The sequence below is a fragment of the Trichoderma reesei genome (genome assembly GCF_000167675.1).
Source record: "Trichoderma reesei QM6a unplaced genomic scaffold TRIREscaffold_3, whole genome shotgun sequence".
NCBI classification, from domain to species: domain Eukaryota; kingdom Fungi; phylum Ascomycota; class Sordariomycetes; order Hypocreales; family Hypocreaceae; genus Trichoderma; species Trichoderma reesei.
The window spans coordinates 1,423,732-1,447,797 of NW_006711150.1; the positions used below are offsets into that span (position 1 = coordinate 1,423,732).

At 53.8% G+C, this 24,066-nt stretch overlaps 7 protein-coding genes across 7 annotated transcripts; 3 read left to right on the plus strand and 4 right to left on the minus strand.

Moving 5' to 3' along the window:
• Positions 1-16: 16 nt before the first annotated feature.
• On the minus strand, positions 17-1,459 carry TRIREDRAFT_45598 (uncharacterized protein). Its single transcript, XM_006962506.1, has 2 exons — positions 517-1,459; positions 17-402 (listed from the first exon to the last, which is right to left on the minus strand). Exons 1-2 carry the CDS (start codon positions 1,337-1,339, stop codon positions 314-316), a joined length of 912 nt encoding a protein of 303 aa, XP_006962568.1. The 5' UTR covers positions 1,340-1,459; the 3' UTR covers positions 17-313.
• Positions 1,460-3,824: 2,365 nt separating this feature from the next.
• Positions 3,825-6,302, plus strand: TRIREDRAFT_56409 (uncharacterized protein; the record flags this gene model as incomplete). Its single annotated transcript, XM_006962697.1, has 1 exon — positions 3,825-6,302. The coding sequence occupies one exon, from the start codon at positions 3,825-3,827 to the stop codon at positions 6,300-6,302; it is 2,478 nt and encodes an 825-aa protein (XP_006962759.1).
• Positions 6,303-7,035: 733 nt separating this feature from the next.
• On the minus strand, positions 7,036-7,946 carry TRIREDRAFT_56318 (uncharacterized protein; the record flags this gene model as incomplete). The annotated part of the gene is made up of 3 exons (XM_006962923.1): positions 7,036-7,241; positions 7,345-7,552; positions 7,746-7,946. The coding sequence occupies 3 exons, from the start codon at positions 7,944-7,946 to the stop codon at positions 7,036-7,038; spliced, it is 615 nt and encodes a 204-aa protein (XP_006962985.1).
• Positions 7,947-9,230: 1,284 nt separating this feature from the next.
• TRIREDRAFT_45604 (ADP-ribosylation factor GTPase of the ras superfamily) lies at positions 9,231-10,845 on the plus strand. The gene is made up of 5 exons (XM_006962507.1): positions 9,231-9,257; positions 9,868-10,093; positions 10,178-10,422; positions 10,550-10,615; positions 10,674-10,845. The coding sequence occupies exons 2-5, from the start codon at positions 9,946-9,948 to the stop codon at positions 10,764-10,766; spliced, it is 552 nt and encodes a 183-aa protein (XP_006962569.1). The 5' UTR covers positions 9,231-9,257; positions 9,868-9,945; the 3' UTR covers positions 10,767-10,845.
• Positions 10,846-12,513: 1,668 nt separating this feature from the next.
• Positions 12,514-14,688, minus strand: TRIREDRAFT_2687 (uncharacterized protein; the record flags this gene model as incomplete). Its single annotated transcript, XM_006962436.1, has 1 exon — positions 12,514-14,688. One exon carries the CDS (start codon positions 14,686-14,688, stop codon positions 12,514-12,516), a length of 2,175 nt encoding a protein of 724 aa, XP_006962498.1.
• A 614-nt stretch (positions 14,689-15,302) lies between these two features.
• On the plus strand, positions 15,303-16,768 carry TRIREDRAFT_21658 (uncharacterized protein). Its single transcript, XM_006962460.1, has 3 exons — positions 15,303-15,505; positions 15,912-16,247; positions 16,359-16,768. The coding sequence occupies exons 1-3, from the start codon at positions 15,392-15,394 to the stop codon at positions 16,509-16,511; spliced, it is 603 nt and encodes a 200-aa protein (XP_006962522.1). The 5' UTR covers positions 15,303-15,391; the 3' UTR covers positions 16,512-16,768.
• Positions 16,769-17,081: 313 nt separating this feature from the next.
• TRIREDRAFT_21659 (dipeptidyl peptidase) lies at positions 17,082-19,722 on the minus strand (the record flags this gene model as incomplete). The annotated part of the gene is made up of 8 exons (XM_006962461.1): positions 17,082-17,422; positions 17,476-17,979; positions 18,035-18,213; positions 18,264-18,291; positions 18,346-18,483; positions 18,550-18,558; positions 18,614-19,482; positions 19,595-19,722. 8 exons carry the CDS (start codon positions 19,720-19,722, stop codon positions 17,154-17,156), a joined length of 2,124 nt encoding a protein of 707 aa, XP_006962523.1. The 3' UTR covers positions 17,082-17,153.
• Between the last annotated feature and the right edge of the window lie 4,344 nt (positions 19,723-24,066).

Consider the following 24,066-nt stretch of genomic DNA (forward strand, 5'->3'; position numbering starts at 1 on the left):
TTTGTAAATCGCATCCTGGTGGCTACTCACAAAGTAGTACTAACTGATACCCCTTTAAAGCTAGGTTATGATTCTCACCCGTCAATTGACGGTTTACCTACCTCAGATACTCAGATACGTGCCTGCTCCCGTGGTTCCCATCCGTTGTTACCTACCAAAAAAGAAGAGTTCATGCTACATATGCCATAACAGACAAAGGACAAACGCCATACGCTGTAAAATACCCTAAGAGACAAATGATGTATTCCGAGACATGTTGGGTCGTGGAGGAGACGTAGCAGGCAGGTCTGTACCCTCTTTTCTCTTTGCCTTTTCATTTTGCGTTGATGTCGACCTCCTCGGCGAGGGTGTACCAGATGGCGGCGTTGATGATCTTGCCGACAATTTCCAGCTCCATGTCATCTGCGGTGAACACTGTGAGCACGCCTTGAACAGGATCTACAGTTTGGGGCAGAACATCGCCTCAAGGGGAGCATCGAGAATCGACTGAACCCAACAAACAAGAAGGGAACTTACTTCTGGGCGCATAGATCATGACAAAGTCCTGGGAGACGGGCATCTGAATGAAGCGCCCCTTCCACGCCAGCGGATGCCTCTGGCCCCAGCCCTTCTGCAGAATCTCCTTGATGTCGTCCGGGTGCAGACACAGGTGCATGGAGTGGTCGGAGTCGTGGACGTGGCAAATCTCGCCCTGGCAGGTGGTCTGCAGCGGGTGCCGCGCGAAGAGGGCCAGGCCGTGCTTCTCGAGACACGAGCGCTCGGTGCCAAACTTGGACGGGTTTCTTGCGCTGAGGCGCTCCATGGCGCGGCGGAGTGCGATGTAGCACTGCCGAGAACCATGCTGGTCGAGCTGGCGCTGTGGAGCGATGCCGGCGACGGCAGGGCGAGGGCCGGCGCGGTAGGGGAGGTGCTGGCTGCTCAGGATGCCAGCCTTGGGTTCGCGGTTCGGGTCGGGCAACGGGGCTGTGAAGGGGTCCCGCAGCGAGAGCATGCGGAGCCAGGTTATGCGGAGATAGCCCTGGATGGTGGACGGGGTGCCGCCGGGCCCGAGGCTGAGGAAGTTGCGGTAGTCATTGTGGACGAGCAGGGCGATGGGGATGAGGCTGACGACGGCCTCGGCCAGATATGCCTCCAGGAAGTGGATGGCGAGCACGACGCCCAGGGAGACGACGAAGACGGCGGTGCCGTCTAATGTGACTGAGATGGGCCGTTGCCGGACGATGCAGGAAGCCTTGAGCAGATCTACCTCTGAAAGCCGCTGCTCGGGAGGCTCATCGTTATGGTCAGGGATCAGAGACAGGGACGTTATTGTCTCGGTTGGAGCAATTGACAAGGACATGACGACAAAGATGCTCCGGAGGGACAGATAGATAGGTAGCTAGCCACAGAAGTTTAAAGTACTAGTATCAGCCAGCTCGCCATGCAGAACTGGAGTTTAAGCTCGAGGGGGGGGGGGGGCGCGTTTCAAGGACCATGCGAGGAGGAATTGCGGACGAACTTATACAAGTAAGGGCCGAAAGAAGGAAGAAGTAGGTAGGGAAGGCCTTAGGTATGGGACAGGTCAGGTCAGGTCAGGTCAGGGGGGGGGACGACGTCCGGCGGTCGGCGAGCCACCCCTCAGAGAATGTTATGTGGCGGCTGATGGTCTGGGGTTTTTACGCTGTCGAGAACGCAGTCACTTGGGGGCGTTGTCTCCCGACAGACTTGTGAACGAACAGAGAGGTTCTTGTTGCTCGCTGGAGCTTTCGGGAATTGGGGGGTGGTGGAAATGAGGGTTTGTTCTGTTGGAGGAAATGGAAGCCAATGGACAGCGCATGCTAAGGAACCATTGAAAGGCTTCCAGCCTGTTCGGCAAGTGGCTGAGGTTTGGCGAGGGCCATCTGCATCATATCACGTTCCACGAGGCAAGGGGACTGGGCCGTCTTTTGCTGATCCCAGCAGATCACGAGGGAGGATGACTGTAATGAGCCTTATGACGTTGGGCTGATGTCGGTTGGAGGAGATGCGAGTCCAGCTCTACTCTCCATCCTCTGCTATAATAACCGGGGCGACACTAACTCGGCAGCTCTTTTTCTCACCTTCTCCTATATAAGGTAGTTGTTACTGACATTAGGTAGTAGGTGGTGCCATTATTTCCGTAGCGATGAGCCGAAGGTCGATGGCTTCATGTTCCCATCACTAGTAAACAAGAGCTGGAAACGGTCAAAACTTCATCACGATTCGACAAGGCGGAGGAGCCAAAAAGGTGCAGATCAACCCCGGTTTCTTTCCCCCCATCGCTACAAAACCCACCCGGTGACACAACTGCCTGGGTCACTCTCTGACTTAGAACTCAAAGTGGGCATCGAAGAAATAAGGAAAAAAAATGATGGACCCGTTTTGCCGTTGAAGATGAATTGAAACACTTCTTAAGCTCTCACTAATACAAGTACTAGGTAGGTAGGTAATTGTCACAGGCTACCGACGAGCCCAGTGGCGCCACAGCTCCGCCATGGCTACATGGCCCGAAGGCCGAGCCCGATGGCCTTTTTTTTTGGTGCTTGTTTCGTGTCTTCCCGGGTCATGCGTACGTTTCTTAGCTGGATCATTCCACGGCGGTTGCAAACACACAAGGGCTTATTGGCTGGGCGGGAGAGGCATCATGTAGGGGAGGGGGGAGGGGGGCTGGCTGGCTGGCTGCTTCACCGATAGAAGAAGCACCCATGTTACCAGAAGCAGTTGAGCTCGCATTCTCGACGACTCCGCAAATGTGACGGGGGACGTGGTTCTGGATTTTGGAAGGTGAGCGGTTAATATCATATGAAAGAGAGCCTAGACCGTCATGAAGGCGAAGAACGTTGGCATATGGTTCCATGAACAAGACTTTGAAGGAGACGATGGCTTTGATGAGCTGTGCTGTTACGGCTGGAGGCGTTTTACTCGTATGTATGTGTGTATCCCCATGGTGAAACCCGTTTTCCGAATAATTCTCCCTAGGATTCTGAACCATTCTCAATCGGCTGAGCAACACTAGAACGGCAGACTCCGAGCCCGCACCTTCGTATCGAGATGGATCAACAGTTGCATGCATGGATCCATACAGGGTAGCACTGCATCGTCCCTACGGCTGGACGTTACCGAGTCAATGAGAGAAGACGATTGCCCAAGATGCTCGTAATACTTGACTTGAACACTGAGGCCTAATGAATCTGCCAACGTCCGACGACACCTTGAGCCGCTGGATATTATTACAAGTTCCAGATACACAGTCGAATTGGACTGCCCTTCCATAATGATCCTGCAGACATTATCAGCGACTCGAGACGCTTCCTCTCACATCTGCTTGCTGATGGAAGCTTCGATTAGGTAAGCTTGGGCTACCTGCAAGTTGTTGCCCAGCAACCCAACGCATCTCGCTATACTGTATCGCTTGCTGCCATGCTCAATCGGCTGGACACTGACAAGGGCCACGACAGCTTTTGTTGCTATCTTCCCTTTTTCTGAAGCCGGCGCTTCCCTTGTGTGTTGCTTACCGGACATTTCAACGAATCATGATGCCCCAAGCATAGCCGATTGCTTCCATCAGCATCTCGCTTGAACCGCTTGTTTACTGCATTGATACACACAGACCGCGCAATTGCTCGTCGCTGCACAAGCCGGAGTGCGGGCTCGAATCCGGACAAACCGAACCAAATTCCTGGCTGGTATGAGACAAGGCTGAGGCCTCTTTTAGTATCTTGCTTCTCCACATCTCTCATACCTCCGGACCGTGCTCGGGATACAGACGACGAACCTCGATGCGGCTCTCCAACCCGGTGCGGCGGTCCCGCGACACGCGGCTGCCAATGTACCACAACCCGAACTCGGCCACGAAAGAGCGCTCCTCCAACGACGGCTACTACTCTTCCTCCGATGGCGACTCAGAAGCCTCCTTCTCACCCCCGTCCTCCGAGGGATCTAGAAACGTATCCGAATCGTATCCCGCGCGGCCGCTGCTTGTTCCCAAGAGGAATAATCAGAGACCGACCCCTCAGCGGTCGGCGAGCTTCTATCCGTATAGGCTACCGCCGCGGATTGTTCGCTACGTTGTCTTTGCGATAGTCGGGCTGATTATTCTCATGATTGGCACGCTGATCCGGGCGAGTCAAGTGGAGAACTGGAAGGTCGCCAATGGCCAGGTGAACAGTCGACCGGCGCCTCCTCCGCTGTGGGAGAAGTTCCCTTTCCTCGAGCGGTACTATGGCGGTATACGCACCTTGGTTCCTTTGAACGAGAACAAGCCCGAGTATCCCAAGTCCAATGAGCCCGCGCCACCCGCCCAGAGCGCTTCGGACAGCAAGGTGGAGGATCGCGAAAAGGACTTCCCCGTCAGCCACTCTTGGGACGACTACCACGGACGGAGTAACGACTCTGATATCAAGGAGTGCTTTCTTGATGCTGCCGGCAAGATTCGCCCACCTCCCCTTCGATATTACAACGGCCGACCAAGCGGTTTCCCGCTGCACGTCATTGGCTCTTATGAGGTCCTCAATCTGCCCGAAGAAGTCTGCTTTGAGAGATACGGCAAGTTTGGCCCATATGGGTTCGGTTATTCTGTCCGCACTGGAGGCTTAGGCACGGGAGAACACCTCGAAAACGAGGACGCGGAATCTGTTTGGGGCTCTGGCTCTCGAGTGGATTATCGCGAGGTTGACTGGGCGGATGTTCAACGACGCTGCTTCCAGGCTAACGTCGGTCGATACAAGGAGTTGCCGGCCAAGACACCATCTCCCCAGGGCTTCTATGTTGGTAGCTTGAAGGCGGCAAAGGTCCAATTGCGAGACTCTCAGTCGAACGACAAGGACAAGACGGCGGCCGCGGCTGATTCCGCGTCGGGTAAACAAGTGGCCAAGCAATCACGAACCGCCGTTGTCATCAGATGCTGGGATGAATTCGTGTTCCGCGAAGATGATTTTGCGAACCTTCGATCCATGATTTCCGAGCTTTCGCTGGCTTCCGGGGGCCGATACGACGTTCATCTACTGGTGCAAGTGAAGAATGACGCAAAGCACCCTGTCTGGGCCGACCACGAAATCTACGAACAGCGGATTAGAGACGCGATCCCGAAGGAGTTTCAGGGGCTAGTGACGCTCTGGACTGAGACGCAAATGCTCTCTCTGTACCAAGGCATATACGACTTGTTCAGCCGCGGCCCAGAGCTTCCAGTGCACGGCGTTTACCGTGGCCTCACCATGGCTATGCAGCACTTTGCCTATCTGCACCCCGAGTACGACTATTTCTGGCAGTGGGAGATGGACATCCGCTACACCGGCCACTACTACGACCTGCTCTCCAAGCTCGAGAATTGGTCGAAAGCTCAGCCGCGGAAGGGGCTGTGGGAACGGAATTCGCGCTACTACTTCCCCCATGTTCACGGCACGTGGGAGGACTTTTCGCAGATGGCTCGAGTGCAGAGCGAAATGGGGACTCCTGGGGCCGACAATGTCTGGAAGAACGTGCCCGGCCTCGACGGCCAGCCTCCGGAGGCGGCCACCAAGAAGAAGATCAAGACGGTCTGGGGCCCTATCCGACCTGCCGATGAGAAGGACTGGTTCGAGGCTGAAAAGGATCCCCGCCCGCCGTCTTCGTACGACTCTGACCATTACCAATGGGGCGTTGGTGAGGAGGCGGACTTGATCACTCTGAACCCCATCTTTGACCCCGAGGGTACCACATGGGGCCTGAAGGACGACATCACGGGCTACAACCGCTCTCTGCCGTTACCCCCTCGACGAGCCAGCATCATCACCACGTCTCGAATGTCAAGGCGCCTCCTCATGACCATGCACAGGATGACGGCGCACAAGAAGCAGTTTGCCTTCCCCGAGATGTGGCCCGCGACGGTTGCTCTCCAGCACGGATACAAGGCCGTCTACGCACCACACCCAGTCTATGTGGACCGTAGGTGGCCGGTGGACTACATGGCCCAGACGTTCAATGGTGGCCGCGATGGGACGACTGGCGGAGCGAGGACGAGTCTCTACGGCGAGCGGGAACATAACCTCAGAGGCTTGACGTGGTTCTACAACTCCGGGTTTGGCCCCAACCTGTATAGACGCTGGCTGGGTCTGAAAGTGAACAATGACGGCGGAGAAGAATTTGAGAAAACGCAGGACAAGAGCCGAGCTGGCTCCGGTGTCTCGGCCATGGCTGGAGGTGAGGGGCGCATGTGCCTACCTCCCATGCTCCTACATCCTGTCAAGGAGGTGGACATTCCCATCGAGGCTCCTCCGGAGGAGGAAGAAATGGGCAATGAAGTACCCGAATCAGACCCCGACGCATGATGGTCTCGACGGAGCTGATCTTTTACTCATCTTGTTTCCTTTCTTTTCTCTAACTCTGGATGACTTTTCGAGCGTTGGGCGTGGCAAATTCTTGGATTATATTCACCCCTTTTTTTAGACTTGCTGGTTGTGTACGAAGTGCATGGCACAAAGTCGCGATGATAGAGATACCCATGTAATATGTTGGGATGTGTAGTCTCCCATTAAGCCTGGGAGCTGATGAATGAACGTGGTACATTTTGATGCATTGTCACAGCTTACGTGGAGATATCAGGATCCGACCTCGTTATATATATGGCTCGTGAGGTGCGTTGCCATTTGCACAAGCTGATGGATGGGATTGTCAGACGCACGACTAGGTATAACGACAGAGACTTTGTTTGTATTGTGATTCATCAGGTGGATATGGAGAGCATTGTGACTTATGCTCCTGGACTTCCAGTTTATTTTCCGTTTGTGCCATGTCGTCCTCTGTCCCAAGCATGGCTCCCCTCTTCAACCCCTCTGGTCTGATCATCGAATATCCCACCCTTTTATGCCAAATCAATGCGCACTCGCTCGCCAACACTCCAATTCCTTCCTTCTCAGCCCAGCGCAGAACAAAGCTCGCAAAGGCCCAATCACTTTCAGAATGCCTTGTTTTTTGGTTTACTGTTTTCCCCCTTTGAGGTGGTAGCGGTAGTCAAGCCGGGTTGGTCAAGAGAGAAGAAAAACAAAATAAAATAAACAAAACTCAGACCACGCGCTTGACCTCGAAGAAGCGACGCAGCCACCAGACCTGGAAGAGGGACTCGCCGATGACGATGCCAATGACGAAGAGGTTCCACCACTTGACGCGGGAGTTTGTGCTCTCGGCGGTGTTGCGGTGGGTGCGCTCGCGGACGACAATGTACTGCTGCTCGTCCTTGATTTGGGCGAGGAGCTCGGATAGTCTGCGGACTGCAAAGGCGAATCGATGTTAGCCGAAACTATTTACTTCCCCCAGTTTGTTTTTGGAAGTCATTAGGGGGAGGGGAGAGAACAGGTGTATATATATATGTACCTTCTGACTCGAGAGGATCGCTAGGACTGTCGGCCTCGTTGACGTAGACGATGCCGTGGACATTGAAGGAGACCTCCTTTGTGTTGGAGACCCAGTGCTGGTTGCCGAAGCAGTAGGTGTATTTGCCGTCGTGGACGGCCGTGAAGGAGTGGTCGCCGTTGGAGACGGTGCGCTCGTTGATCTGGTACTCGCCGATGGGGTTCATGATCTGTCCAGAATTTGACCAATTCGGTCTGTCGTCAGCAGCTGCAAAACAAGGGTCCTTGATCTCCATTGTATGTCCCGGTCGTTGATGTAATGATCCTCTTCTCCCTCCCCCCTTCTGCCTGACAAGGCATCTGGATTTGGTTTCTAACCCCCCCCATGCTTGATGAATTCCAGGACAAAGAAGTGAGTCATACCCAAAAGTCAATGTCGAGGTTGCCTGCGCTCCCAAACTCGCGGTCGCCGACCTGGAACGTGACGGTCATCTTGTCGTCCCTGTGCAGGCTCTCGTGGAAGCACTCGACGCCGCGGGCCGGCAGGACGATGTTGTGCGCCGCAACGGCCTGGAAGGCCACGGCGGCGGCGAGGAACGTCCTCGCAGCTGAGAGGAGAAGCATGTCGAGACGGAGAGGAGAGAAATCGATTGGATTGGCTGACTGTAGGGGGAGAAGGGAGAGGAGGAAAAGAGAGAGGAAGTGGCAGCAAGCACAAGACAAGGCTGGAAGCCTGTTGCTAGTATTCGCTTCTGATTTTCGAGATCGCGAATTGACCACCTTGGCCAACATTCACTGTACCTTAGCTACTGGAGAGGTACCTATCGACCCCTGCCGCCCTTGGCAAACAACATTACACAGCGCAACAAGGTCCCGGCTACCCAGGCTGCATGGGCCGCGGTTTTACCGACAAGGCCTCAGGGGCACGAGGGCATCGAGATACAGCCGCGATACTTGGGCTGCTCTGTGCCAGAGATGACGAATAGCGGGTCGTTGGGCGGGTGGAGAGCACCGGAGGAGCGCCTCTTGGGGGCGGCTCTGGGGCAATGGATGACTGGACAATGGGTGCAAAGTACCGTGCGCGTACCGCCGGGGGCGTGATAAGGCAGCGAGGCAGGGCGGGCTGGTAGCGCCAAATCTGGGCAGCAACGTGCGGGCGGTACCCGGTACCTACATTGTGCCCTCCATGTGCTGCCCAGCCCGCACCGCCTCGAGGCTGTAACGCCGTACCGAGTGGCTCGTACCGCCTGTCCCCTGTATTCTGCGTTCTGAAAGACCAGATCAGGCCTGTACCGTGGGAATCTACAGTGCAAGCAGTTCCCTCCCTCGCTCGCTCCAAGCTGCCCTCTAATAATCAGGTACCTACCTGACACCTACCTACGAGGCCGGGGGTGGTTTTTGAACACTATTTTTGTCCGTAACTGTGGCATTAGAGCAGGCTCTGCTAACAGACCTTTTTATATTTCTACACAAGGTCGCTCTGTTACCGATCTTATACTGTTAGCTCTCTGAAATTATGTTGCAATGCTGTTTCCCATTATTCTTTAGTAGGGAATACTGTTTAAATATCTAGACTTTCTCTATAAAATAAGACAAAGGCTATGTTGGCAGAGCCAGGGCTAATGCCACAGTTACGGACAAAAATAGTGGCTGCAGGACTGTTCAAAAACCACCCCCGGCCTCGTAGGTAGGTATGTAGGCAGGCTACAGTACTGGACAGTTATCAAGTTGGCAGTGTCCAGTCAACGCCCGCCCCTTGTTGCCCCTCTCCCCTACTAAAAAGCCTTAGTCGCCTTGGCCCGTCGTCCCAGCCTGCAAAAGCCAGCCCGGCCAAGTCGATTCCCTTCCATTCTTCCCCAGTCTCACCGACACAAAACCCTCCCCAAGACACGCCTCCGTCCGTCCTCGTGTGCCCAAGCCCGCGATCGCCTACAGGTGAGTTTCGTCCCCAGCCAGCCTCGAGTCTTTGTTTTGTGCGTCCGCCTCTGCCCGCCTCTCTGCCCGCTGCGCGTCTCGCCGTCGCCCGATTCATGCCAGAGTCGCCTCTTTGTCTTTTTTTCCCTCCCATCTCCTCCCAGGGGATGGCGCTAGCGAGAGAGAAAGACAGCTCAGCGAAAATGCGAAAATGCGGCAGCCTGGCCGTTCGTTGACGCCCTCTTTTCGTGCCCATGCCCAAGCCCATCTGGCAGCTTCGCCCCCCCCCCCCGGGCCCGGGATACGGTGTCCTCAAGCATCTCGCCGGGACGCATCGCTGCCTCGCCGCGCGAGATAAATAGGCGTCTCTTCCCCGGGGGGGGGGGGGGGGGGGGAGGGAGCGCCCTTCGTCTGGCTGGGCTGCCGATGACTGCTGGGCTTGCAGAGGTGGCTTCAATTGCGTCTTTCGCTGCACTACCCCAAACTTCTCGTCCACGCCATTGTCGCTCCATTTTCCAATCTCCTGCACGCCACCTTGTCCTTTTCATCGAGAAACGTCATTTCCTCCATCTCCTCTTCATCTTTCGACTTTGGCATCAAAGCCTGCTGCTTACGCGTTGCATCAAAACAGGACACCTTTTCCTTTTCCCTTCCACCCAAGCCACACACATTCGACGCTTGCTAGGCCGCGCCGCCGCCAGTCGCAATCATGGGTCTCGCTTTTTCCAAGATTTTCGACAAGCTATGGGGGAAGAAGGAGATGCGAATTCTTATGGTCGGTCTCGATGCCGCCGGTAAAACCACCATTCTGTACAAGCTGAAGCTTGGTGAAATCGTCACCACCATCCCCACCATTGGTATGGGCTCCTCCATTGGCCCCCCCGCTCTCGACCCCTCCGTGGGTTCAGACTTTCCCATCTAACAAACACTTCGCTGCTTAGGCTTCAACGTCGAGACTGTTGAGTACAAGAACATCCAGTTCACCGTGTGGGATGTCGGTGGTCAGGACAAGATCCGTCCTCTGTGGAGGCACTACTTCCAGAACACCCAGGGAATCATCTTCGTCGTCGACAGCAACGATCGGGATCGTATCGTCGAGGCCCGAGAGGAGCTCCAGCGCATGCTGAACGAGGATGAGCTGCGAGATGCCATCCTGCTCGTCTTCGCCAACAAGCAGGATCTGCCTGTACGTCGACCCTTCCCTTGGTCTTCCTACCCAACACCTCTTTTATGGAATCGCCTGCCATCACTGGGGGGCGGTTACTGTACTCAATCCTTGGGAAATGATATTTGCTGACGTTAACCTTTTGCAGAACGCCATGAATGCTGCCGAGATAACTGACAAGCTCGGCCTCCACAGCCTGAGGCAACGCGCCTGGGTAGGTAGCATCTCATCAGATGGAGCGATGGCAAAGCCTGCTAACATGCTTCCCACAGTACATCCAGTCGACCTGTGCCACATCCGGAGATGGTCTCTACGAGGGTCTCGAATGGCTCGCCACCACTCTCCGAAAGGCTGGCCACCAGTAAAACAATAAAAAACCAACAAAGACCCTCGACTGGTAGAGCTTCCCGCTCTACATCCCGCTTCCCTACCGCACACTCCCGCAAACTTGTTGCCGAGCTCGAGAATTCGGTTGTAATTTGCAAAGTTATATCGATCATACCAATCAATTTTAATCCATAAACTCTGTCAACTCCTTTGTCTGTCCAAAGTGCATTGCACCTCATGCGCTCTCACATGCCACTCGCCGTGTGCCTGTTGATTTACATACCCTGACAATGTTTCGAATTGGCCGGGAAAGGATTTAGCTCTTGGAAAAAAAAAGGGCTGTGTGGACTTGTCCAGAAGGTCTGATTCGAAAGACGCTTCAGCAAGGAGATACCAGAACTGTGGGTTGCTTGGTTGATCGCTGCCTACCTACATGCGTCAGAGCCATTCTTGAGCACTCCAACTGGCTTGTCACGGGCGTGTGAACTCTTCAAACCAAATTGAAAGGAAGTTTGAGAGGGTGAAAATGATGGAGGAGAGGCAAGATTGACAAGATTTGGAAGGATAATGTGTTCAGGGAGGTTGCAAGAGGAGGAGGGGCTCCTTGTTGTTACTACTGGTGCCCTTTGGGTGCTTCATGTTGTTTTTGTTCTCATGATGGATGCGTCTTATGTTGTGTTTCTTCTCTCTCTCTCGCTCCATTGTCTCTCATGGTTCTTGTCTGTTTCGGCTCATTGCGCTAGATTGGCGGAGTTGGGTTGTTCGATTGAAAGGCCTCCTCGGCTGGAAAATGGATCGTAGCGGAATTGAACGATAGGAGGGGGGTTGCGTGCGGTATTGACGGGGTTGATGAGTGTTTTTGCTACGCCTTTTCGCCCCATTATTACTACTGTTATTTCTTATTGCCTTTTTGTGTCTATCTTGCTTCTTTGTGGATGTGAATTGTATTGGTTTGATGTGATGTTGCTGAAATGACTCTGGGACTATTCTATAGATGGACCGAGGCAGGTATATGAGCATGTGCAAGGAAGGTTTGGAGGAGCATGGGTGGAGTTGAAGCGGCACTTTGCTCTGAATCAGACGATTCTCTTTGATTCTCTTTGAGTAAATAGACTGACAATATGATCATGGTCAATCCACTACGAAAGACAAGCCATGAGAATATGGAGAAAAGAGGAGAGGAAATCATCAGAAACTGACAGAACCATTGCCGATATAAGGCTGATAACGTGCACAATGGAGAGATCACATGTAAAGGCACCAGATGAACTAAAATGGGAAAAAATGAAATTTTAAAATTTGCCAAAAAGTTAGGTTCCAGAGGGAGTCGAACCCTCGCTGGCGGAATCAGAATCCGCAGTCATAACCGTTAGACCATGGAACCAGATTGAAGTGGTTAGCCACTTCCCATGGATGCTAGGAGGGGACGCTAATGGTCTTTATGAACTTTGACAACAAGGCATCCTTTTTACTCAAATTTTGAGAGGAGAGCAGAATATCAACACCCCTACTGCTTCAGTGATGATGCAGATTCACAATGCTCGCATTTTGATAGAAATATGATTTGCTTCGTTACTCGTGACCCGCTGAACATGGGAGATATTGAATCTCCTTCATATTCAAAAGCGGGGTATCAAACTATTTACATGTGTTTCCGAGGGGAGTTTGTTACACCCAATATTATACAAAGTCATCGCACCAGTCGCAGTCATAAGCCAACTTGAAACCAAAAAGAACTCCATAAATGCCAGATCATGATGCCAATCGCAATCACTCATTGCTTGTTCAAGCATTCTCGGAGACATTCACAATCTCCAGCCCCTCCTTGTCGTCCTTCAGCTTGACCTCCGCCGTCTGTCCCATCTTGAGTTCGCCCCTGATGATCTTGTCGGCAAGCCCGTTGCTGATCTCGTTGGTAATTAGCCTGTTCAGCGGACGGGCTCCAAACTTGGGGTCGTAGCCACGCTCCGCCAGCCAGTCCTTGACATCGTCCGACACGGAGAGCGTGATGCGCCGGTCAGTGAGACGCTGCTGCAGCTCCTTGAGGCGGATGTCGACGATTTCGCGAATGGCGCTCTTGGCCAGCCGCTTGAAGATGATGAAGGAGTCGATGCGGTTGAGGAACTCTGGCGGGTAAGCGGACGCGACCACGTCCATGACTGCCTGGCGGACCGATGGGTCAATGTCGCCGTTGGCGTCCTCCTTGTACGGGTGCAGGTGGTTCTGGCCGACGAGGATATCCGCTCCCAGGTTGGAGGTGAGGACGATGATGGTGTTCTTGAAGTCGACCTTGTGGCCCTGCGCATCGGTGAGGTAACCCTCGTCGAGAACCTGGAGAAGCAGAGCAGAAATGTCGCGGTGCGCTTTTTCGAACTCGTCGAACAAAAGGACCGCATACGGCTTGCGACGCACCGCTTCCGTCAGCTGCCCAGCATCTTCGTATCCAACATAGCCGGACGGAGCGCCAATGAGGCGAGAGATGGTGTGCTTCTCCTGGAATTCCGACATGTCGAACCGGACGACGGCTGATTCGGTCGAGAAGAGGAAGTTGGCCAGCTTCTTGCACAGCTCCGTCTTGCCAACGCCAGTCGGTCCGAGGAAGAAGAATGAGGCCAGGGGGCGGTTCTCGCCGCTGAGGCCGGCCCGCTGGAGCCGCACGGCGTTGGAGACGGCTTTGATGGCGTCGTCCTGTCCCTTGACGGATTCCCGCAGAATGTCCTCCATGTGGACAAGCTTCTCAATATGTCCCGAAGTGAGCTTCGAGACGGGAATGCCGGTGATGCGAGACACGACATTGGCAATGTCGTCGGCGGTCACTGAGTCGTGGATGAGCGTGCTGTTGTCAGAGCTTTGCTGAATTTCCTTGTCGGACGGCAGTTTCTGCTCGAGATCGGGGATGACGCCGAAGCGAAGCTCAGAGGCTCGAGCAAAGTTGCCGCTTCTCTGCGCTTGTTCGAGCTCGAACTTGGCCTTGTCCAGCTCCTCCTGCACCTTCTTGACGGACTCGATTTCCGATCTCTCCTTTTCCCACCTCGCGTTGAGCTCTGAAAGTTCGTCCTTGTACTTCTTGAGATCCTGTTCCAGTTTCTCTCTGCGTTCCTTGCTCGCAATGTCTGTTTCTTTGCGTAGACTCTCCAATTCAATCTGGATTGTCATAATCTTGTGGTCCAACTTCATAATCTCTTCGGGCTTGCTTTCATGTTGCAGCTTCAGGTGACTCGCGGCTTCGTCCATCAAATCGATGGCCTTATCCGGGAGGAATCGATCCGTGATGTATCGGTTAGACAGGGAAGCGGCAGCAACCAAGGCACCATCCGTGATCCGTACACCGTGGTGGACCTCGTACTTGTCCTTGATACCTCGCAAGATGCTGATGGTGTCTTCTACGGAGGGCTCGCTAACAATGATGGGCTGGAAACGTCTGGCGAGCGCCACGTCCTTTTCAATGACACGATATTCGGCAAGGGTAGTCGCACCGCAGCATTGCAGTTCGCCACGGGCCAGTGCCGGCTTGAGCAGGTTGGAGGCATCGATGGAGCCTTCGGCTTTGCCCAGTCCCAGCAGGGTGTGTAGTTCGTCGATGAAGAGAATCACCTGGCCTTCGGCCTTCTGCACTTCGTCCAACACCTTCTTCAGCCGCTCTTCAAAGTCGCCCCGGAACTTGGCTCCGGCAATCAGCGAGCCGAGATCCAAGGAGATGACGCGCTTGTTCTTGACACTCTCGGGGACATCCCCACGCACGATACGCAATGCGAGTCCCTCCAGGATGGCCGTCTTGCCAGTTCCCGCATTTCCGATGAGGACCGGATTGTTCTTTGTCCGCCGAGACAGGATCTGGATTGTACGCTGGATCTCTGCGTCTCGCCCAATTACCGGGTCCAGCTTACCCTCGCGAGCCTTGGCTGTCAAGTCCACGCCGTACTGTTCCAGCGCGGGCTTCTCCTGCTCACCTCCTCCCATGTTCATCCGATGGGTCCCTCCTGGTGGGTTTGGACGTCCATTGGCATATGTCCTTACTATTGAGATGGGGAGGAGTCGTGCTGAGGGGGCTGCTGAGAGGAGGAGGGGCTTGAGGGCTGATCGTGCAATGGCTGGTCGTGTGAGTCTGTTGGAGGCACCAGCAGCAAGGCGCTGGGCCGAGGATAATACTTGTCGTCTAGTGGCTTGCATTGTAGGTGAAGTTGTGTAACGAGCGAGATTCGATAAAAGTAGGAGTAAGAGTCAGAAGAATCAGGAGATGAATTCAGTTGTAAAAGAGAGGTCTGCTAGCTAAATATACGAATGAAATAAGACTTCACAGTCAGTGGCGTCACCGGCCACTTTGTATCCGCAGGCCGAAGCTCTTATCGTAGCTTCACGATCGCGACAGCACTTTCGAGCACTTTCGGCCGCCATCGGCATTTAGGAACGCTAATGACTAAGGCATTTCTTATCTTCTTATCAGCACGTGCGTTGAGCCCCATGTCCCACCAACAGGCCGACACGCCTAGCACGTATCGCGACCGCAAGCGGTTTAGTGCCAGAGGGTTCACATTTTGCTCTCCCACAAACTCGCTAGCGGCGCTCACAGAAGAAATCCAACATTTCCGTTCGGGTGAACATCACGAACGTGTCTTCCTCATCCTCTCCACCACCCCATATCCAGACACCCGAGAGAGCCAACATGTCGGCCAAGCCCACGACCAAGCAGTTCGGCAAGTCGACCCGGGAGGTGCCCGCCTCCGCGGACAAGGCCAAGAAGTGGTACCCTGCCGACGACGACAGCGAGCCGAAGAAGGTGAGTTTGGTGTGGTGATGCAGTCGCAAATATCAATCAACAGGAGAGAGCCACCCTCCCCCGGTACAGGAGTCTGCATTTCGCAAATTGGGAACGACGAGGCAAAACGGGATTGGAAGGAATCGAATTAGTGGTCGACTGGGAACGCCAGAAATGGGCCGGTAGAGCATGGGAGACTCGAGACGCTCGGTTACTATTGTTCATCTACAAAACCGGCGATGAGCAAAAGATGCATATCAGATATGGCAAAACGACAACTGCGGCGCCTCCCCAATTTGCGAACAGATTCCGACGTCGGGAGGCCTTCTCTGATCTCCAACCCTCTTACATATCGCGACAACCCTCCGATCCGTGGAGAAGAAAAGGAAAGCAAAGCCGGTCGCGCTAACACGTCTCGAAACCACAGGTCCGCAAGGCCGTCCGCTCTTGGGCCCCCCGAAAGACCCTCCAGCCCGGTACCGTCCTGATCCTCCTCGCCGGCCGCTTCCGTGGCAAGCGCGTCGTCCTCCTCAAGACCCTCGACCAGGGTGTCCTCCTGGTCACCGGTCCCTTCAAGATCAACGGCGTCCCCCTGCGAAGAGTCAACTCCCGATACGTCATCGCCACCTCCTACAAGGTCGACATCTCCGGCCTCGACGCCGCCAAGATCGAGGAGATCTCCCAGCCCAAGTACTTCACCGCCGAGAAGGCCAAGGAGAAGGCCTCTGCTGAGGCTTTCTTCAAGCAGGGAGAGAAGCCCCAGGTATGTGCAGATGTCCAGAAAGAGGCGATGTGGAATGGACTACTACGAGATGAGAGGGAAAACAAGACAAAAGAGCGTGGGATTTGCTAACAAGTTCGTTTCAATTTCCAGAAGAAGGAGATCAACAGCAGCCGTGCTGCCGACCAGAAGGCCGTCGACAAGGCTCTGATTGCCAGCATCAAGAAGGTGGATCTGTTGGCCAGCTACCTCGCCAGCACCTTCAGCCTGCGGAAGGGTGACAAGCCCCACGAGATGGCGTGGTAAATCTTTTCTCTCGTTGAAAGGGGAACACACACACACAAAATCTCGGGTAGGCTTGGAAGAATGAAGCGATCGGGGGAGTGGATGGGAGTTCAACTAGGGTGCTGGTCAAGATGCGGGTTGTAGAACGGAAAGGGTCTCCGAAATGGGCTGGTTTGGCCAATTGCATTTGGAAGTCGACGGCATCGGTCACATCTTGGCGTCTGTAATCAGGTTTTTACAGTCAAAAAACAAAAACGAGCATAAATGATTTTCTTCCACCAGGTGTCCGGTAGAACAAAAAGTTCTGTGAATCATACACAACACTTCAATTTTCCAATCCACACATATTGATAAGACCATGGCGAGATGGGGCCCAGGACAGAGCGAAGCCTCGCAGTAGATGCCGCATATATGACAAGAGTACTAACATCATAACATCACGTTTGCGTCTGGACGATATCCCATTGATAGGTCGACAAGTGTAAATCATACGTATGTAAGCCCCAGAGATCAGCGCACGTACACATTATAATGGAACCGTTATCAGCTGATGTACTATGCCTCTCCTCCTGGGAAAGGGTATCTGTATATTCTGGAGATGTATTTGATCAATGTCATGGCACGTCGCTCATTTCGGATATGCTGTTAGTAACTTCACTGTTCTTACAGGTTCCTGTCGGCCCAGCTCTGAATCATTCCCAGAAGCGTAGCATCGTAGTGCTTGATCGACACAGAGTCCGTGGCTTCATCCAGGGTAGTGTTGGCCTGGACAAAGACTTTGCGTGGCTGCTTGTTATCAAGAACCACTTGGCGGACCTTTGTACCCCAGAAGTCCAAGCCAACGGTGCTCATGTCGGTGTAAAACTTGGTGCCAGTCTCGACGTCGGCAGTTGACTTGTAAACGTGAAGCTTCTGAAGGTACTTGGCAACAGCTACAATGATAGTTAGCTGCACGATCATGTATTGAAGCAGTACCAAAACGTACCGTCGCGGCCAGCTGTGAGAATCTTGGACCTGTCCAGCTTAATAGTCAAATCAGAAAGGTCATCCTTGGTGTAGTCCAGCTTGCAGAAGTCGTCGCCGGCCTCGAGGAAAGATTTGAGAATGGAGAAGCGAGCCTGGCTGTGTGCCTGTCCCCATTTCTGGCTCTTGGGATCCCACATCTCCAAAGAGGCAAGGCCGGCGCGGGCCATGGAGAGGTAGGATGCATAGAGAACGTCTCCAGCGGGGCCGTTGATGTCTTCTGATCCGTCACCGAATCCGAAGATCTTCAGAACGGGGAACTCGCAGCTCAGGTACATAGCAACCAGCTCTGCACGGCACTCCTCGTATGAGGCGGCGATGGGTCCAAAAACCGAGCCCCAGGTCTGGCCAGGCTTGTACCAAGTGCTGATGGGCTTCTGAGTGACGGGGCTGACAGGAGGATTCTCCTTGTCGAAGTTGTACACTCCAGGAGAAGTCTCCTGCAGGAGCTTACCGCATCCGTGGCCTGATGAATGGGTCAGAATAAGTGGTATAGGATACTGGGGGAAAGCGCTTCTCACCCGTGAGCTCGTGAAGACCAACTTGGACCTCGAAGGCAGCATCTCGGTTAGCCTGATACACGGCCAGATCTTCTTCGCGAATGAAAGGGATCTTCTCATTCGGTGCCTTGGCGCTGAGGACGTTTCCAAGGGACACATTCTTGAAGCCTTCAGTTTGGCGGATATCATCGTAGTTGGGGCTAAAGCATGTCAGTGGGAGAAGTGGCAGTTTGGAAATAAAAATGCTCACATGTTGATGCCGGCTGGGATGCCAGAGTCTGGAGAAACCTGTCAGCCTGGATAATAGCACATAAGACGTGTGATAAACTGACTTGCAAACGTCAAAACTTCAAGTGACGTAAAGTCGGGAGAAAGGAACTTGTCCTTCTCAAACTCCTTACCCCAGGGGAGCAATGGGATGAGAGAGGGAGAGGCATTGACTAGCTCTCCGAAAGCACGGGTGCGTTCCTCTGCCGGTCATGTTAGCTGGACAATCCCTGACATTACGCAGGATAGCATGTGGCTCGTATACATACGGTTGACCACTGTTGGAGAGCATTAGCTTAGTTTACGAGGAACACTTGACGGGGATATACTGACTAGAAGCGAAACCCTCCCATTCACCTCGAACACCGGCAGGGTCGCGGTACGTCTCAATGAAGCCAATGTTGCACTCGACGCTGGGGCCCTTGTCCTTGATCCACCAGCGCTGGCTCTCCTTGAACGCCTCGAGGGATCCAGTCTCGAACGACTTGGCATACGCCAGGTGCATGTTCTTTTGGTTCTCGTTGTCCGCATTGGCCGCAGCCTGCTTGATGTAGGCAGTAATGTTCTTCATCTCTTCAGCGTGGTCGCCATACACAAGTCTGATGGTCTTGCCTTTCAGGGGGCCATTCTCAACAGTGAATTCGGTTTCCTTGCCAATGTCGCCTCCCTCAGGGGGAACGCTAGTGACAGCAGAAGCAATGAGAATGTCGAAACCATCAGCCGTCTTGCGTAACCTGGTGTTCTCGGGCAAGAGCCTCTTCTCCTCCATCCAAGTCGAAACAGCTTCGATCTCGCTCTTGGTGATGTCCTTTGAGTCGGGATAATACGTCGTCATGTGGCCGGCGTCCAGGAAGCCAAGGTGCATGGCAGCCGGGTCGTCATGGCTGAAGATGGCGCCCTTGGTGGCATCGTAGAACTTTTGGGCCTCGGGTGATGTGGCGGCCAGAGCAGCGACAGTCGTCTCGCTGCACCTGGGGATGAACTTGGAGTCGCCAAAGCTCTTGTAGTTGCCCATGTTGCCGAGGAACATGGCAACATACTCGAGGAAAAGGTTCAGCTCGGCCTCGTCAACGCCCGCCTTCTTGGCCAGCGCGTTCCAGTCACCATTGGCCGACTTGTGGAGGGTGATGATCAAGTCGAAGATGGGCTCTGACTCTGGGGAGAGCTGGCGCAGGACAATCCTGGACCCGGCAAAAGCAGCCCTAATCAGGTGTGAATAAGAGGCGCTCAGGCATTCCGACGGCGCAGTTATGATTCATATGGATCCCCATGGTAGGTATTCACAGTGAGCATGCGAGATGCTGGTCCACTTACTTGCTGATAAAGTGAGCATATCGCTTCTGCTTCTCAGTCAGAAGAGCAAAGTGCTTCTCAATCTCGAGGCGCACGACGGAGGGGGGCTGGTCTGCCAGATAGTGCTTGAGCTCCTCGGGCTTCATCATCGTGGCGGCGGTGGTGGTGAAAGAGGAGGCGAATTGAGAGAGAGCGACGCCCGCAATTCGAGGAGAGAGGCTGCGTATGCGGATTGGATGGTGCTTCAGGGTCTTGAGTGAAGCGGCCTGGATCCTGATTGCTGGCAGTCTCCGCGAGATGAGGGGCAGCACAATGGAAGTCATCAGGCCAGCAATGCCGCGTGGCGTCTCTGTTCTAGAAGGAGCCTGTGAGCACGCACGCAGGTTCTGCCCAAAAGTTCTCGAGGTGAAGCCACACAAGAATGCCTAAAGCAGCTAGCCGGCTACCCGAGCCTCTAGCGGATTGGGTGGTGGCCACTGGAACCCGATTTGACAGGGCACTGTAGCCTGTGGCTTGGGCGCCTATTGCGTTACATACCTGGGTACTCTTAAGTCAAGGCCTTCACGGTAGAGGTTGATTTCCGAACGAATTGAGCACGATTATTGTGGTTTAGTCTAAATTACCCCAGTAAGATTGGAAAGACGTCATAGCACGCACAAAATGAACTTATTGAGATCAAATTCTATGTACGTCAAGCTCTCATTGCAGTGAACGATGCTGATGACTTACTTTCACTGAATGGCAGTACTAGCTGGAACTGCTACCTAAACTTCGATGCCCTCACCCACAATGGCATGTGCCTGCGCCACAGGCGGGGTACCTGGAGCAGCGTCCCATCCAGGCAGGAAGGCATGGCGGGGTTGAGGGGTAACGTGCAGCAGACAAGACACAGATGGGATTTTCTGAGGACCTTTTGCCAGAGCTGTTGATGCACAGGGCCTGTCGAGTAGGTAGGTAGTTCTTCTGTTATGTAAACTGCACGGACTCGAGCTTGGAAGAGCTCATAAGGTAGTCAGAGGTCTCACTGATGTCCATGCACATGTACTGCAAAGACTGTGGATGGGATGTCGCAGTGATGCCACAACTACGAGACAGAAGATAGGACCACCGCTGCTCTCGTGATATCAAGAAGTCTAATTGAGTCTCAGAAGCTGTCAAGTTCAGACTCCCCCTATGAGTATTTTGCCCAGCACTCCCTTTTCGTGATGAAACACCATGGTAATGCTCCAAGGTAGAGTCACACGACCATCCTTGTCGCTATGTAGCATAGACCACAGAGAGCACCTTTCAATGCCTGCGATGAAACAAACAACTCCATACGCATGACAACCCTCTATACGAACTCAGGGGTGACAAAGAGCCAAGAAAGCACAGGAAAAGGAGACTTAGGACAAGACTTGCAAACAAAAAGAAATAAAAAATAAAAAATTTAATAGAGACGGCCGCCCGCGTCATAGGAGGGAGCCTGCGTTGCGCAGAAGAGATTGGTCAGAAAGAGCTCGTGCGGGTAGAGACCTTCAATTTACCAGTTTTCCCCCTCGCCAGCCTATTGCGTCTATGGATGGGCTCTTGCTCAACTCTATGTGAAACTTTTTGGCCCAGCTGCTGACATATAAAACTGGAACTGTGACGGCACTGGTTCCTGCTTCGTTGCCCCCTTTCGATCTGTTGGATGTGAAACTGCTAGTGCTGTTTAACGCCCGACAACTCTCGTTCTAATCGGTAGCGTTTTCCCTCAAGAGCAAACCGGGTTGTAATCCGCAATTCCGAACGGCTACCTCACGTATGTAACAATTCAAAGCAACGCAACTTAAAGCGCCTAGAAGCCTAGGTCAGCCGGGCACTAGAAGGGTGGGCATTCCGTTAGTAGTAGAAGCTTGCGGGAAACGATGCCGGCAGTTTGGGTCCAGGTCCAAGTCGAAAGCCTCACAATGTTTGCTTGCCTGGTTGGGTAGTACCTACTGGTCAGACAATACCTATAGACCTGCAATACAAGTGCCTACGAGTTCCAGAAAAGGACTCAGTTTGCTGCCGTTCACCAGCGGCTTTTCCCGTATTGTACGTAATCCGACTGGTGGAGCTCAATTTTCCGAACAAAATGCTGCCATATTGCGTAGGCATTCTATCCCGACTGAAGACGACGCTGCAGTGAGCTCGCCATCCATCCATCCCCTTCAGCCCGGAGGTGAACCATCATTTGACCCTCTTCGCACCGAAGCCGAAGAAATTTTTTCTGAAAAAAACAACCCGGACCAACGAAGCACGGCTACCCAACCGCCGATGTACGGTTGCTTTGCATGGCACGCATGTGCCTAATGCTCCGTTCTGGATATATACTTGTAGTTCCGTCGCATGGATGGGTTCCTATTCGTACGAGTACCTCTCCATCCCGATACACACACACACTTGCTTCGGCCCCCCCTGCGGCCCTTTCATCTAGGATCGCTTAATACATCTTCCTAGGGTTACTACTACTCACCGGGGCAATGAACCAAGTAAACCCCCCCCCCCCCCCCCCATCTGATCTCTTTCTTTCTTTTTTTCCCTCGTTTTCTTCAGCTGGGAAACCCTCTTTGGCGACGTCGTAGTGCAGTGAAGCGTGGAGATTTGCGCAGCTAGCCGGCGGATCGTGACCCCCACGGCTTTCATGCGCACACATGCGCACACAGACAAGACCGAAGAAAAAAAAGCAAACAGCGGGGAGGAGGAGGAGGCGGAGAAGAGGAAGAAGAAGAAAGGGCAAAGTAGTCCAGACGAGGCGGGCAATAGTCGGCCGATTCCCCCCCTTCCCCCCTTCCTCTTCCCAGTCCCGATGATGGGGCTGAGATGCATCGAAATGGTTCTGAGACCTGCTTCCACGCTTGGGCTTTTAGTGACTTTTGTGTAGGCTGGGTTCCGCTTGACTCGCCCGGATGCAGCTTCGAGTCTCCCCGAGTCTCGAGTTGCTTCATTCACACGAGACACAAAGTGGCACCATCTGGGACACCGGGCGGCAATAGACGGGGTCCCCCCAACGTTTTTTTTTTTTCGGTGTCCTCCTAATCATCTTCTTTCCCATTCCGTCTTGCCTTTGAGCTCACCTGTCTTACAAGCACCAGCCGTATCGCACTCTCGCTCGGCTATAGTTGCAAAAGTACTAAGAAAGTGCAAAGCTGGCCTGGCCGGGCGTCACATGGCCAATATTGCCCGTTCCTCGTCTTATCCCGCGCTGCCCGTCACGCATCGGAGATGTGATCGTCACAGTCATCCTTACCTGCGAGGTAGCATCATCGCCCAGGATCATTACTCGACGCCTTGCGATGTTTGCAGTTGCAGCAACAGTTCAAAGTAATGTACAAAAGTTGCCCGCATGTAGGTAGTAATGCGGGTTTCCCTTCCCACTCTCCGCATCCTGGAGATGCTGCTGTTACTCTGTGCGGCCCACCGGGTAACAGGGCCGACTCCGGGCATGGCCAGATGTTTTATGTACTCTGATACTACAAGTCTTGAGAGGGCATCGTAAATCTTTGTTTCTTTGCGTGGCTCGACCCGGTATTCTGGGACACCGTCGATATCAAGCGTAGCGTAGTGCAACCTAGGGGAGAGTACGGAGTGATCGAGTGCATGCATACTATTACATGTAGTATACGGATACAGGCAGCGGATATTGTTGGCATTATTCCACACTTCCAGCCGGGATGACCTCTGACAACTCGAGCTCACTGCCGAGCATATCATGACGTGCTAGGAGGTGGCATAGAGTCGCAGTCCATGCTGCAGTCTAGTATAGATGTACGTGTACACTTACTGTACCTTGTGAAGTACTACCTAACCCCCGTGGCTTTGCCTTATCCGAAATACCTATCCTGACCATTCGTGTGGGTGGCATCACCACCGGCTTCTCCCAAGCGAACGAAACAAATCGGTCGAGTTGCACAGAATCCCTCGCTCGGCACACTGCGCACTGCAGGGAGCCCGGCCGGGCTGGCGCATTGCTGCTGCGCAGTCTGAGTCGGTGTGACACGGACGACGTCGGCGGGCAACTGGAGCCGCAAGACAACAAGGGAGTGTGCCTACCTACACCAAGACAGCAATGCAAGGCCAAGCAGGCAAGCAAGCAAGCATCAGCCCAAAAAGTGTTGCGCATCACGCAGCGTCAAGGTACCATTACTGGGCTGTACTGTACTTCGTCCAGACAGATACCTACCTGGTAGATGTAGTAGGCGCGGGTGCTGGTGCAGGTGATGTTGGGTGCAGGTGGCTCCTCAACAGGCGAGATTGCCCGGCACAAAAAAGACATCAAATCATCCCAGTCGGCACGAGGCCACGCAGCACGGCCCAAATGGATCGACGGCCTGACCCGGCTCGTACCTGTACCTGTACCTACCTACATGGCTTACACGGGCGCCGTATCGGTACTTGACGAATCGTTGGGCGGTACGACCTGGTACGAGGGCACACTTTGAGGGCCGGCAGAAAATGCTTGCGAATGAATGGCTTCATGCCCGGAGTCG

Excerpts from the sequence above, each read along its gene's own strand:
- TRIREDRAFT_45598 (XM_006962506.1), bottom strand. The coding sequence starts at position 1,339 with ATGTCCTTGTCAATTGCTCCAACCGAGACAATAACGTCCCTGTCTCTG. Across the intron at positions 403-516 it reads CATGATCTATGCGCCCAGAA|ATGACATGGAGCTGGAAATT; the intron begins GTAAGTTCCCTT and ends TGTTCACCGCAG.
- TRIREDRAFT_45604 (XM_006962507.1), top strand. The coding sequence starts at position 9,946 with ATGGGTCTCGCTTTTTCCAAGATTTTCGACAAGCTATGGGGGAAGAAG. Across the intron at positions 10,423-10,549 it reads CCAACAAGCAGGATCTGCCT|AACGCCATGAATGCTGCCGA; the intron begins GTACGTCGACCC and ends AACCTTTTGCAG. Across the intron at positions 10,616-10,673 it reads GCCTGAGGCAACGCGCCTGG|TACATCCAGTCGACCTGTGC; the intron begins GTAGGTAGCATC and ends TGCTTCCCACAG.
- TRIREDRAFT_21658 (XM_006962460.1), top strand. The coding sequence starts at position 15,392 with ATGTCGGCCAAGCCCACGACCAAGCAGTTCGGCAAGTCGACCCGGGAG. Across the intron at positions 15,506-15,911 it reads ACGACAGCGAGCCGAAGAAG|GTCCGCAAGGCCGTCCGCTC; the intron begins GTGAGTTTGGTG and ends TCGAAACCACAG. Across the intron at positions 16,248-16,358 it reads AGCAGGGAGAGAAGCCCCAG|AAGAAGGAGATCAACAGCAG; the intron begins GTATGTGCAGAT and ends TTCAATTTCCAG.